The sequence below is a fragment of the Pogonomyrmex barbatus genome, unplaced genomic scaffold, assembly GCF_055798465.1.
Source record: "Pogonomyrmex barbatus isolate J1 unplaced genomic scaffold, ASM5579846v1 scaffold1, whole genome shotgun sequence".
Taxonomy (NCBI): Eukaryota; Metazoa; Arthropoda; class Insecta; order Hymenoptera; family Formicidae; genus Pogonomyrmex; species Pogonomyrmex barbatus.
The window spans coordinates 23287501-23302837 of NW_028297098.1; the positions used below are offsets into that span (position 1 = coordinate 23287501).

Sequence of the window (15337 nt, forward strand, 5' to 3'; positions counted from 1 at the left end):
TCGTTTGTCACGTATATCAGTGTAATAATAGTAAATGTTACGATAACTTGACGATACGTCCTATTACGTGCTATGAGTTTTGAGTAAGGAAACACGTAATACATGACAAATAATTACATCATGACTCTGACACAACTTAAAATTTCCAAATACCAAGAAATACAAATACGAATTATTTCTTAATACTGGAAAGTTTTACATTTCAGAGAAAATATACAGTATATTTAATTTATTTTTTAAGATCAAATCTCTCTAATCAAGTATTATAATTGCGATAAAATGTTTAAAAGAAATGATTGTCGCACGCGCCGAACATTAAACGATTATTAGATATCAGCAATATTCTATTATCGCAAATCAAACTTATTTAATATATATATATAAAATTACAAATTTCTTAATTATTAAAAAATAATTAAAGAAGGCAGGATGGGTGTGTGTGTGTGTGTGTGTGTGTGTGTGTGTGTGTGTGTGTGTGGGGAGGGGGGGAGAGTATCAAACTTTTGTACAGTTCACTCAAGGTCTACATGACTAAAAAATTTTACTGAAGATTGAAAACAGTCTAATACATGCACATGAATTCAATTGAAAAGAATTATATACACATAGAAAAAAAAATTTGTCATTTTATCACACAGTTCAGGTTCGTCGACTAAAAATTAAATTTACAATTGTCCATTATAATAAGCTAACATAAAATTAATTTTATTTCTTTATTCCATTTGATGATTCTTTTAAAAGTCGAAACGTAACATGAATGCAAAAAATTATATTAAATTTTAGCAAATAAAATAGTAACTGTTATTTTACTCGGTAAATTTATGTTACCTAGCCATTTTTTATTTTTTATATTTTCAATAGATGATTTTTAGCATGTATTAATATATTATGCTCAATTATTATACACTTTGCGAAGATAAAATATTGCTCACGTTTAAACACCTTGTTTTAAAAATCATCATAAAAAACATTTTTTTATAACAATAATATAAATTACGAATAATTTTTGATATCTCAAAATGTACTTAATCAAATAAAGTTAAAATATTCACATGCACGTGTCTCAGTTGCGCATTTTCCTGTTTTACAAGAGTTTTTGCAATTACCTTCCATGTCATCTCAAAACTTTTTACTGTTTCAAAATTTACATAAAAAATTATCATTATTCCTTATTAATTTTTATATTATAAATATTAAGAATTAAATAAATATTAAAAAAAAAATACTTTCGTGATTTTTGTAGAGCAGTGAAGATCACAGAGTGTTTATACCTCTTCAGTTTTATAATTTTGGATCGCAAAAAAGAAAATGAACATTTTGATGACTTAGAAAAAAAAATTTATCTAATAAAATCAAGCAATATTGAATTCATGGCACTATTTATTTGCGAAAATTTAGTATAATCTTCGTATCAAATCCATTTATAAAACGGACACTTAGAAACAATAAATTTACACACGTGATAACACGTAACATTAATTGGTACAGCATTATTGTTGTAAAAAACATCATGTCACGAATTAATGTCATCGCATATTAAGATCGTTAATTAAAGAACGAAATTAATCGAGCATCAAGAGTATGCGTAGTTCAAATGCTAATTGGTTTTCTTATTTGTAATCGAATTCTAAGAATTCATTAACGACAAGATATCTTTTTTATCTTATATCACTGTCGTATGATAATTCTGATGTACACTTTGTTACACGGGTATTACGGACATTCGTACATATAGTGACACTTGTATAAAATGAATCGTAATGAAGATATATATATATATAAACGAAGATCCAGAGGTAGTTTCTTATTATGGCGCCCCACTCAAAACATTCGAGAGCTGATTGCCACTTGAATATGTCAGTCAAGGTGCTGAGCCTCTTTTACCTTCTTAGTGCGGTTACCATAATTGTTCCGATCCAGTCGAGCGGACAATCGACGTCAAAATACCATAGTGTTTACGGTGATGACCTGGGAAGACACGAATTCATGAATTTATTTGAGCTAAGCATCGGAGTTCTAAATTTTCTGCAGCAGGGCCAACTTAATTTAGATGAGGAGTTACCGGATACGATTCCACAATTCGGTGCCGTCTACGACTTCATAGTGGTAGGCGCCGGTACTGCCGGCGCCACGATAGCCGCGAGACTAAGCGAGATTCCTCAAGTTGAAATATTGCTAATTGAGGCTGGATCCAACGAAAATTTTCTCATGGACATTCCGCTTCTTGTTTACGCGCTACAGCTAAGCAACGATCTCAATTGGAAGTATGAAACTAAATCGTCCAACAAATATTGTCTCGGTATGATCGACAATAAATGTAACTGGCCTAGAGGTAAAGTGATGGGCGGCAGCAGCGTACTAAATTACATGATTGCGACCAGAGGCAGTGCCGAGGATTACGATCACTGGGCCGAAATAGGAAACGAGGGTTGGGCTTACAAAGACATTCTCAAGTACTTTAAGAAATTGGAAACGATTGATATCCCAGAGCTGCGATCCGACACTATCTATCATGGAACTAAGGGACCGTTGCATATCTCGTACCCGTTATTCCAAACATGGTTGGCAAAGGCATTCCTACAAGCTGGCAAGGAACTGGGATATCCGCTGTTGGATTATAACGGAAAGAACATGATAGGATTCTCATATCTGCAAACCACGATTATAAATGGCACTCGTATGAGTAGCAATAGAGCTTACCTACATCCGGCAAGAAATCGCCGAAATCTTCACGTAACACATTACAGTATGGTAACAAAAGTGTTGATCGATCGTCATACGAATCGAGCAATCGGCGTCGAATTCATCAAACATAGTCGAAGTATCCGCGTATTCGCGAGAAAAGAGGTGATTTTGTGCGCAGGTGCCATTGGATCACCTCAATTACTGATGTTGTCGGGTATCGGGCCGGCCAAACATCTTACCGAACTCGGCATAAATGTTATACGGGACGCGCCGGTCGGTGAGAATTTAATGGATCACGTATCTTACGGCGGGTTAACATGGCTGATAGACGAGCCGATAAGTTTGCGACTGAGTGACATGATAAACCCCACTCTTCCGTATATATCAGACTTTCTATTAAGACGATCGGGACCGCTCACAATGGCAGGTGGATGCGAAGCTCTTGCTTTTATCAACACCAAGTATCCAAAGAAACGTATCGGTTTACCGGATATCGAATTGTTGTTTTTCGGTGCTTTGTACAAAGGAGATATTGTTTTTCCGATTATACACGGTCTCGACACTCGAATGCGTCAAGCATCGAGCAAATATATCGACAAACATGGTTGGACTATATTACCAATATTGTTGAAACCAAAGAGTCGCGGACAGATAAAATTATTAGCCAATGATGTTAACGTTAAACCCGAGATCGTGCCGAATTATTTCGATAATCCGGAAGATGTCGAAACAATGATCGCCGGTATTAAAGCCGCGATGACCGTCGGTCAAACAAAAGCGATGCGGATGTTCGGTTCGCGATTGATAAACGATACTATTCCCGGATGCGAAAATTATGAATATGATTCTTATGATTATTGGGATTGCGCAGTAAGAACGTTGTCTCTCACTATCTATCATTATTCTGGCACTTGCAAGATGGGACCAAGAGGAGATCCAACCGCTGTTGTTGATCCCAGACTAAAGGTATTTGTCAAAAAATACATATTACAATAATTTTTTGTAAAGCTTTTGCTACAACAAATATTCCGATGTATAAAAATAAATGTGTATGTATCGATTAATAATTTATTAACTTTTCTGTACAAGGTAATCGGCGTTCAAGGATTGCGAGTAGCAGATGGTTCTATCATGCCAGAGATTATATCGGCGCATACTAATATACCTATTTACATGATTGCTGAAAAACTAGCAGATATGGTTAAAGAAGAATGGGGATACTTGAATGAGTCACGATCGTGACATTTCATTAAGTAATTTATGTCACATACGCCAGTTTTCATCAAAAAATTTAAATCGCGTATAGAACAAATGCGTCAAACAAACAGATAACTTAATTCAATCAATAAGTGACAAATAAAAGATAACTATTTTTTCTAAAGCTAGCCAAAGTATGCATAATTCATACACTATTCGTAGTTCGAAATTTACAACTCATATGACTTTTGTGAACTTAGCACCAGACTTATAAATTAAGTTTTCAAAAAAAAGACGTTAATATTTATAGTTGCTTACAGCAACAACAATTCATCGTTCACATTTGCAAGCATTATTAAATAAAAGGTTTTAAGAAAATGGTTGTCAAACCATTGTATATATATATATATATATATATATATATATAAGTTCACAAAAGTCATATGAGTTGCAAATTTCGAACTACGAATAGTGTATGAATTATGCATACTTTATGATGCTTATAATAGTGTATGAATTATGCATACTACTGTGAAAACTGGTGTAGTTGGACTATTTGTCAAATATATACATATATACGCGCGCGCGCGCGCGCGCGCGCACACACACACACACACACACACACACACACACACACACACACACACACACACACACACACACACACACACACACACACACACACACACACACACACACACACGTATATATTTGACAAATAGTCCATTTATTGTAAAACTTTTAAATCTTAACTTTTAACCTACAATTAACTTTTAAACTACAAAACAACGAAAAAATCAATTGCAAATAATTAAAAATAATTCTAAATTGAGATATATCAATAATTTTTTTGAACGACAAAGTCGGATGACGATTTCTTAAAATTTTCTTAAAATTTATTAATGATTGCACCATAAACAATATCGTTGCTATTACAAACAACCACAAACAAAATACTAACATTTCTGTATACAAACAAATACTTCTCTGACTTAATTTTTATATTAAAATTCTAAGCGAAATTGAAAATGATTATGCGAATGTATATAGGAATTATGCGATTTCATAGGAATCATGTATGGATTAATAAACGTTAGCAGCTACAAAATTTGTCATTTAATGTGATTATGTTTGCTTTATTCTATTCAAATTTATATATATATATAATATAATATATATATATATAATATATATAACACATATATACGTATATTATATATGTTATATATATATATATATATATATATATATATATATATATATATAGATATATAATATTGGTTCATGACAATCTATTTATGCACGATTGTAAGATATGGAAAGTTTCATGTAGTTGCGTGCCTACTCTCCATCACATATTCCATTATGTAGAAAAACCTTTCAAATTCTGTGCCCGATTAATTTGAATTGGCATTCAAATGTGCTAGAAAACTCTCCGAATCTTGAATTTTGAAAGAAAAATGCGAAATAACAGCTTTCTGTTTCATGTTCTTATATTCGATACCAATACGATTAGTCATTATATAGGGTGTCCCATAACTCTTAATTAATATTTCAAGGAATGAAAGGGGATAGAATTTTGAATTAAAAATTCCTTTTCCAATTTTGACTCAGACCATTGTTTACCGAGTTATTAACGAGTAAAGTTGATGAATCAGATTGTGTCCAGCCGAAGCAGAAGCGTAGCGTGCTATGAGGCCCCTCACGCTTTCTGTACATTCTTTTGATTAAAATTTTATTCTAATTTGTTATGGGTACAAAAAAAGACTACTGGCAAAAAACATTATCAAAATAAATTGTTTGTAAATAAATTGTTTAAACGACCTCTTCAAAAATTGTTTTAACATGTATCATATATGAGTCTTACGTATTTTTTTTTGTAGAAATCTCAGTTTCCAATTAAAATTAGTTTTTTAAAGAAATTGTTTAAACAATTGCTTGTGAAAAATTTATTTTAATTATTTCATAACGTTGGCATATATGATTCTTACGTATTTTTTCTTACAATTCGATTTTTAAAATTCGATGGCATTATCGTTTTAAAATCCGAAATTAACGAATATGAAAATAATTTAATCTACGTAATTAATTTATTAATTAATTTATTTATAACAATATTAATTTATTTATAATATTTATAAGAATCATACATGACACGTGTCAAAGCAATTTTTGAAGAGGTTGTTTAAACAATTTATTTTAATATCGTTGTTTACCAATAGGTTTTACCAATAGCTTTTTTTGCATAACATATTCCGTAATTATTTTTTCTCCATCACTGCTAGGTTAGCTATAAAAATTAAATAACTAAATTGAACAAATGGATTAAATAATTGAATTAAATAAATAAACAAATAAATAAATAATAAATAATAAAAAAACAATCAGAAATTGAATAAACTGTAACTTATTCTCATTTTATTTATTTATTTATTTACTTATTTATTTATTTACTTATTTACTTATTTATTTATGTACTCATTTACTAATTTATTGATTAATTAATTTCATTTCATTTATTTATTAATTAATACAAAAAATTAAAATAAAATTTTAATTGGGAGAATGTACAAAAAGCACGAGGAGCCTAGCATGCTACGCTTCTACGTATTCCGGCTGGGCGCGATCTGAATAACTTTAATCGTTACTAACTCGGTAAATAATGAAATTTGGTCTGAACCAAAATTGGGAAAGAAACTTTTAATTCAAAATTCTATCTTCTTTCATCCCTTGAAATATTAATTAAGAATTATGAGACGCCCTGTATAAGATATTAAATAAAAAAAATTGCCTCGTTTTTTATTTATACGAATAAAATAACAAGATTACAAACAGTCAAAATTTGTAAAACAAGTTATTCACTCTGGTTAAGCATGTTTGTACAACTTTTTTATATATAGATTTCCAAAGTAGTAAACTGTATTATTAAATTACTATATATTAGGTTATGTTAATATTAATATATGTATCAAAATTTATCAATGTCATCTTGATTTGAATAATCTTCACAGTAATGGATGCGCTAAACAAAATTTTTGTGATGTAAGTCTCAACTATTACATATATTTAAAAATTTGACCTATTTAATTTCGTAACTATCGATGTTACAACTGTTACATATATTTAGAAATTTGATGTATTTAATTTCGTAACTATCGATGTCACAATAACATATTTTTCTCGATGTGTTACAAACTCATCAAATAATTTTTCTGATCTTTAAAAATTTTTATTATTTAAAAATTAAGATTAAAAATACATAATAAAAATACATAAAGTATTAAAAATATATAAGTAGGAAAAGCAGTGAAGAATGCATTAAACAAAAATTAATTATTTAATGTTATTAAAGTACAAATTTAAATAATTATTAAATAATTAGAATAGGTATTGTTGTGTGGACAATTTATAACAAGAGGAAAATAAAATAATGAATAGAAAATCGATCGTATAATATAAGAGAAAGAAAAACATCACATTTGTTATAATTATTTACAAATTTATAATGTAATTTCATTATATATTTCATTATAAACTGACTTCTTGTATTATCGTTTTCTCTTTTAATTATGTATTCATTTTCGACATTTTTTATTATTTCATAATAATTATAAATTTGACAAGTCGAAGTTATATCATCAGAAATATAATTATCAAAAGGCTCTATAAACAAAATTATACTTAGCGCATCGTTGTTGCAAAATTGCGATAATACAAGAAGGGGTCCTCAGTCCAAATACATTCAACCGAATACTCGAGACCTTACTCGATAAGTATTACGTGAACGAGACGAGAAAGCGCATTTCTCCGGTGGATCTCGAGAGTGATCAGCCATAGACTGTTTGCGAAGTTATTGGCAAGAAATTATTGGCAGAAAAGTTGTGATATCCCATAGAAATCAACGTCTCGACGCGATCGCTACAACGTACAACATCATAAAACGAAAAACGGCGAAAAACGATCATTCCGACAGCTTGTTAATATTATGCAAAAGGTATGTATTTATTACAAGAACTACAAGAAATGATACAAGATTATCATCAAAATAATCAGAAAATAACCGAAACTATTATGCGCGTAAGAGAAAAAAAGAAAAAAAAGGGGAAAATCAAACAGACGAGTTACACCGAAGACTCCGGTATGCGTGTGCTCTGTGTGTGTGTGTGTGTGTGTGTGTGTGTGTGTGTGTGTGTGTGTGTGTGTGTGTGTCGAAACATCATTTTGCAACATGTATTATATACATATATTATATGTATTATATGATCATTATGATGAAAAATTGTCCGTATATCATTTGGAAACATGATAATATAATTTTTCTATTGTTAGGGGAAGCACAATGTGAGAAGAAACATTTACGCAATATTTATGTAATACAATTCACATCATAAATTATTTTGTTGCATAGTGCATTTAAAAATTTCAGTTTTACAGGACTTTATACAGTATGAAGAATTTATGGCCATTCATCATTATCATAACAACTGGTAGCGCTCATATTTTCTTGGATCTCAAAAATGTCTATTCAGTTGGAAAAGATTATGGATTTACAAGCAACACTAGATATGATTTTATCATCGTAGGAGCAGGATCGGCAGGTTCCGTATTGGCCAATCGTCTATCGGAAAACAAGAGATGGAGAGTTCTATTACTGGAAGCAGGATACGCGCAAAATCTGCTTAATCAGATTCCGATAATGGTTAGTTACTTCCAATTAACCAATTATAATTGGGGTTACAACACGGAACCCCAGAAAAATGCCTGTCTGGGGATGATAAATCATCAATGCTCCTGGCCACGAGGTAGAAGTTTGGGCGGCACGAGTACTTTGAACTATATGATCCATACACGAGGAAATAAGTTTGATTATGACAAATGGGCCAGTTTGGGCAACGTGGGCTGGTCTTACACGGACGTTTTACCATATTTTAAGAAGAGTGAAAGATTCAATATACCAGGTACCTGTACACATTTTTCTCTTTTTCCTTAATCGCTTAGGTCCTTAAATCGCTTTTTTCTCAATCGCTTTTACTCGCATATGTTACGAAATGTCACATTATATATAAATTCTACATTTTTTCTAATTTGATATTTAAATTGATTAGAATGGATCTTTGAACAAAAACTTATATGATATAGATCATTCAAAATATTGTTTCTTTTAAATTCAAAAGTAGCAAAAACGGCAAAATCTTAATTTTTCCCGAAAAACTTTTAGTTAAAAAGCTAATGTAAACAAGATATATATATATATATATATATATATATATATGTGTGTGTGTGTGTGTGTGTGTGTGTGTGTGTGTGTGTTATATAACGACACACACACACACATCTTGTTTAGATTAGTCTTTTAATTAAAAGTTTATCTTGGAAATATAAGATTTCGCCGTTTTTGGCACTATCTTTGAATTTGAAAAAAAAAAACAATATTTTGAATCATCTGCATCATATAAGTTTTTATTCAAAGATTCATTCTAATTAATTTAAATACCAAATTAGAAAAAAATGTAGAATTATATACAGGGTGTCTCAAAACTAACACATTTTCTTTTAAAAGTTTTTTAAATTCACTCCTATTAAGCTGAAAGCCCCATCATCGCACATCGAATTCATATATATATATAAATTTAGTGCTATTTATGTGCTAATTTGTTGCTCTAGTCCGAATTTTGTTGCTCCAACCATTTGGCAGAAAATCGCATTCAAAATTAGGGGGCCAGCTTAAGTTGGACCTCCCATAGTAAAAAATATATATAAGCGTGTCGTATTTTTCAAAAAAACAAACGCACCAGAATTTATTGCTCTAACTTAGAAAAAATATTTCAGAAATTCATTATTTTTGCGAAATAATATTACATACAGAATTCACAAAAAGTAAAAATATTGAATTTCCAAAATATTTTTGCGTAAAGTTAGAGCAACAAACTAGCAAAAATTTCTGCTGTAGACATTTTTGTTGATACGACGCCTATATATTTTTTTTTGCGTTGGGGGGCTTTGACATTAAAGCGTGTCGGAGACTCAGATTTCAGACATAATAATAAATAAATTTGTTGCACCATCAAATTTAGTAGTAGCATATTCTACAGACTCTTTCGAAAAATGACAAAATTCGACCGAACAACAGAAATAAACAAATTGTCGCAACAGAACCGCCGCGTAAGAGGTTAAGTTTCGAGCTTCATATTTATAATAAATAAATTTGTTGCTCAGTCGAATTTAGTAGTAATATATTCTATAGATTCTAAACTTTCGAGATATGATAAAATCTGAATTTATTGCTCGTCCTAAAGGTTCGGAATTAAACAAATTGTCGCGATAGAACCGCCGCGTTAGAGGTTAAATTTGGAGCCTTATACATATTTATAACAAAGAATTTGTTGCTCAGTCGAATTTGGTAGTAATATATTCTTGGTAGTAATATATTCTTTTATAGATTCTAAACTTTCAAAATATGACAAAATCTGTATTTCGTTGCTCTGGCCATTTGGCAGGAAATCGCGTTCAAATTTGGGGAGGCCAACTTACCATTTAGCTGTAATGTTTAGCTTTTAAATTATTGGCGATTAAAGTTCACTAATCATAGAGCTGACAGCACGCTTTCGCGCGCTCAGACATATGATATAACAAGTGGTAAAGGTTTCATCACGAGGCTCCTCTTACAACATCGAGAATATCACAGAAATATATAAAATAATAAATATTTTAATAAATATACATAAATGTATAAATAATAAACTGTAATGATTTTTTTTATCTGAATTGACTGTACCATTTTGACATTATCATATGAAGTAAGTAAACATTGTAATAAATTTTTTGACAGCTATCATATGGTACAATATATCGTTATTAAATAGATATGTTGCAATGTTATGTTGCGATATTAATTGTAATATACAAATAAATTTCGAAACAGAAATAATTTCTTAATAAGAATGTTATTGTATATTTTTGTGATATTCTCGATGTTGTAAGAAGACCTTCGTGGTGAAACCTGTATTACTTATCATATCACCATGTCTGAGCGCGCGAAATATCAGCTCTGTGATTAGTGAGCTTTATTCGCCAATAATTTAAAAACTATTATAACCTCGGCATTTTCATATTAGGATTTTCGTCTTAAAATATTCCAAAGAATCTGCTCTTAAAAGGAAATGCATTAGTTTTGGAACATCTTGTATGTATATATGTATATATGTATATATATATATATATATATATATATATACATATATACATATATATACATATACATATATACATATATGCATACAGCATGCACGCACGCACGCACGCACGCACACGAGATATATACACATAATATATCTTATATATATATATATTACAAATTTTACAAAATAATTATTATTCTAGACGTTAAATGCCATTATCAATTGCCACTATCACTTAAAATTGTATTTTTCTCATAATTGTGGAAAATAATGCATTTCTTTATTTATCTTTTTTTTATTCTCAAGATTTTTTTCGCAAGAAACACATTTTTCAACATTCAATTCATTGTAATGTCAAGAAATGAGTAGAAGCAATACTCGGCAAGCAGAATCTTAATAATCAGACGCCTAATGATCTCTTTTTAAAAATTATTTTCTACACCTACACACACGCGCACATGTACGCCCACGTATATGCATACAAATTCAAGATAACACCCTGCTTATGTCACGAATCATGTGCCATTATTTTTAATGGACTTGTCATGTAGCTCAAAACCAAAATTATTTCCTTTTAATAAATAAACTTTTTTTCTTTAATAAATCAGTAATCAAATAATGATACCAATTATTCCTCTTTGCCTAATAAGAAATTCTTGTTATATTTAAAAAATTTTTCAAGCTTGAATTTTAGATTCATTTGAATAAAGTAATCTTAACGATATCTAAGACTAAACGAGAAACTAAAATATTTCTATACAAAGGGCATTACGATTAATATATGTATCTTGTTAGATTCAATTAATAAGTAAGGCTCGCAAATATCGCATACTAAGTCATGATTCGCGACATCATTGACATGAAACGTTCTTATGTTCCTAGACATCAAGAACTCTTCGTTTCATAATGATGATGGTTATTTATACGTGGAATATGTACCATATCACACAAAACTGGCGACCGCCTTTTTAAATGCCGGACAAGAATTGGGTTATCAAATCGTAGACTACAATGGTCTAGATCAAAAAGGGTTTTCGTATATCCAGGTAAACATGGATCAAGGAACGCGTTGCAGTGCCGCTAAAGCCTATCTTGAGCGAATTAATCGACCAAACTTGGAGATTATCACTAGTGCGAGAGTGACTAAAGTACTAATAGATGCGGATAAACGCGCGTACGGCGTCGAATACGTCAAAGATAACATATGGAAGAAGGTGACCTGTTCGAAAGAAGTTGTATTATCAGCCGGTACAATTGATTCAGCGAAATTATTAATACTGTCGGGAATCGGACCGAGAGAACATCTTGAAGAACTGAACATCCCAGTAGTTCAGGACTCTAAGGTCGGTTACAACATGTACGAGCACATTGGCTTTCTGGGATTAACTTTCATGGTGAATCAGAGCGTGTCATTGCTGCAGAGCAAGCTCCTTAATGCTAGCGTGTTTTTGGAGTATATTTTGCACAAAGATGGCCTTATGACAATCCCAGGAGGTGCCGAGGCACTGGCATTCATCAAAACCAAATATGCTCCCGACGAGAGACCGGACATTGAGCTTCTCTTCATATCCGGCTCTTTGCATTCGAACGGTCAAGTCTTGAAAGAGGCCTTGAGAATTTCAGATGATGTGTATAACACCATTTATAAACCGATCGAAAATCAAGATGCCTGGTCGATTTGGCCAATCGTTCAGTATCCCAGAAGCGTTGGCCGCCTCACCTTGCGATCAAAGGATCCATTTGAGTCGCCTAAAATGGATCCAAATTTTTTCAATCATTCTGCCGATCTAGAGATCATTTTAGAAGGTGTGAAACACGCCATCAACATATCCAAGACCAAAATCTTTCAGGCTTATGGAAGTCGATTGCATGATTTTAAGATACCAGGTTGTCAACAATTTGTGTTTGCTTCCGATGATTATTGGCGATGTGCCATTAAGCATCTACCATCCATGATGAATCATGAGATAGGAACTGTTAAAATGGGACCGGAGACGGATGCTTACGCAGTTGTCGATCCGCAACTAAGAGTATACGGTATTAAAGCACTCAGAGTAGCAGACGCATCGATTATGCCCACGATACCCAGTGGCCACGTAAATGCGGGAATATATATGATTGGCGAGAAAGCCGCGGACATGATCAAAGAAACATGGAAAAGCACATTGTAAGGTCCACTCTTTATGAGAAATTCAAGAATAATTTTATTGTTTCGGTTACCAAACGATTTACATATAAACTCATACTGCTAAACTTACACTAAAATTAAAGATTAAAAAGAAAGTAATAAGAAAATCGTTGGACGATTTTACATCGATACCTCATTGCCGTTTCAATTATATGATAAACATAACAACTAAATTGCATATATAAAATACTGCCAAATTTTTTAAGTCATTATTAAAAAAAAGCAAATATGCAAAAACAGATGACAGGAAATGTACTTGCGTGGAAGCTAGGCTAGATAGGCATTTCCTACCAGATGTGACTTGATGTTTTGTGTGTGGGGGGGAGGGGGAGGGAGGTGCGCGCGCGACAAATATTTTGAAATATTTTGAATCCTATCATTGTAGTGCTTATTTAATTCTCACTTATTATTCAGATATAATCAGTTACAATTATACATAAGTATCTTCCATGAAATAAAACAATAACGTAACAATATAACAATATTTTGTGCTCTTCTGTACAAGTTTTATAAATTATTATTTGTGACTATACAAATATATATCCATATCAATATTTCACAAATTATAGATTATATTATATGTGCGTGCGTGCGTGCGTGCGTGCGTGCGTGCGTGCGTGCGTGCGTGCGTGCGTGCGTGCGTGCGTGCGTGCGTGCGTGCGTGCGTGCGTGCGTGCGTGCGTGCGTGCGTGCGTGCGTGCGTGCGTGCGTGCGTGCGTGCGTGCGTGTAAAAAGAGGGAAGACGGTGGGAAGGAGGAAAAGGGATATCTCCATATAAATAAACTAAACATGATAGAGTTAACAAATGTAATATCAAATTTAATGATTCCAATTAAATTCTATCATAAGCACAGTGTATTAGTGATTATTTAAATAAAAATTATTTAGATTAAACAAGAGGCATAATTTTTTCATGGTAGAGTTTTTATACCTTATAGCAGGACTGGCAAAGCGTGGCTCGCGAGCCATTCGTTCCATCGAATGCTGTCTCGTCCAACTCGATAATGTAGCCAAGTCGTATTGAAAATAAAAATGAGTCAGCGCGTCATACGCGCGCGAGACTGACCGTGTATCTTTATTATGTATCTCATGAACTCCTCAGTTGCGAGTACCTGAGATTATCAGGTACTTCAATACGATCGACTTGGCTACATTATATCGTATAGTGAAGAAAAACAATCGAAATTTCGACGGTTTATGATGGGAAGTAAGCACCATATCATCGTGACTGACAGCCGTCATTGAAATCGGCCAATGAATCGAGCTGGAGGAGACAGCATTTGACGGAGGGGATGGCTCGCGAGCTATGCTTTGCCAGCCCTGCCTTATAAATTTTTCAACCTAAATATTTTTTGATATAAAAATTATAGCATTCTTGCCAATAAATGCAATGATGCACAGTATGACAAAACTTATATAAGTTTGTTATATTGTATCACTACATTTATTAGACTTATATATAAATATAATATAAAAATATAAATATGCGCATAGACACAATAAAAATTTTGAAACAGAACATGTAATTGATCGAAAAATTATGAGATAGTCGGGTGACTCTCGAATGTAAAAGTTCAAGATAATTGCCACTTGATTATCAATTGATAAACTAACAAATATTATCATTATTAAATTAAGCTATTTTTTTATTCTCGATATTCTTATTAGTAAATTCTAAAAATAATAATCGGAAATAATAATTTCTGACGGCAAGAAATTGTTTTATGTAATATCATATAATTTTTCCAAAATAATAACAATTTTGGTTTAGCAATTTAGAAGAGTTATTTTAAAATGACCAATGTCAGGTGCCTTTCGTAATATTGCATCGATATCTTTCTTTGAGCAAAGCAAAGATAGGTTTGAAGAATGCGCTATTAGAACTATTGCGTCATCTTTATCACTCAAAATATAAATCAAGAGTAGAATATGAGATAACGCTCATAACATATCCTGATCGCAGCCACAGCAAATTTTTTTTCATTAAGTCATTACGGATCAATCATTAAAGAAATTAAAATTTTTTTCATAAAGTTACAAATAAAGTCTATTTTTATTAAAATTAACAAAAAAAAAAACAATGGTTCAC

At 31.8% G+C, this 15337-nt stretch overlaps 2 protein-coding genes across 2 annotated transcripts; both read left to right on the top strand.

Moving 5' to 3' along the window:
• Nucleotides 1–1219: 1219 nt before the first annotated feature.
• Nucleotides 1220–7077, top strand: LOC148938281 (glucose dehydrogenase [FAD, quinone]-like). Its single transcript, XM_089084672.1, has 2 exons — nt 1220–3651; nt 3775–7077. The coding sequence occupies exons 1-2, from the start codon at nt 1810–1812 to the stop codon at nt 3925–3927; spliced, it is 1995 nt and encodes a 664-aa protein (XP_088940798.1). The 5' UTR covers nt 1220–1809; the 3' UTR covers nt 3928–7077.
• Nucleotides 7078–7811: 734 nt separating this feature from the next.
• Nucleotides 7812–14106, top strand: LOC105421964 (glucose dehydrogenase [FAD, quinone]-like). Its single transcript, XM_089085012.1, has 3 exons — nt 7812–7876; nt 8309–8840; nt 11943–14106. The coding sequence occupies exons 1-3, from the start codon at nt 7868–7870 to the stop codon at nt 13229–13231; spliced, it is 1830 nt and encodes a 609-aa protein (XP_088941138.1). The 5' UTR covers nt 7812–7867; the 3' UTR covers nt 13232–14106.
• The last annotated feature ends 1231 nt before the right edge of the window (nt 14107–15337 follow it).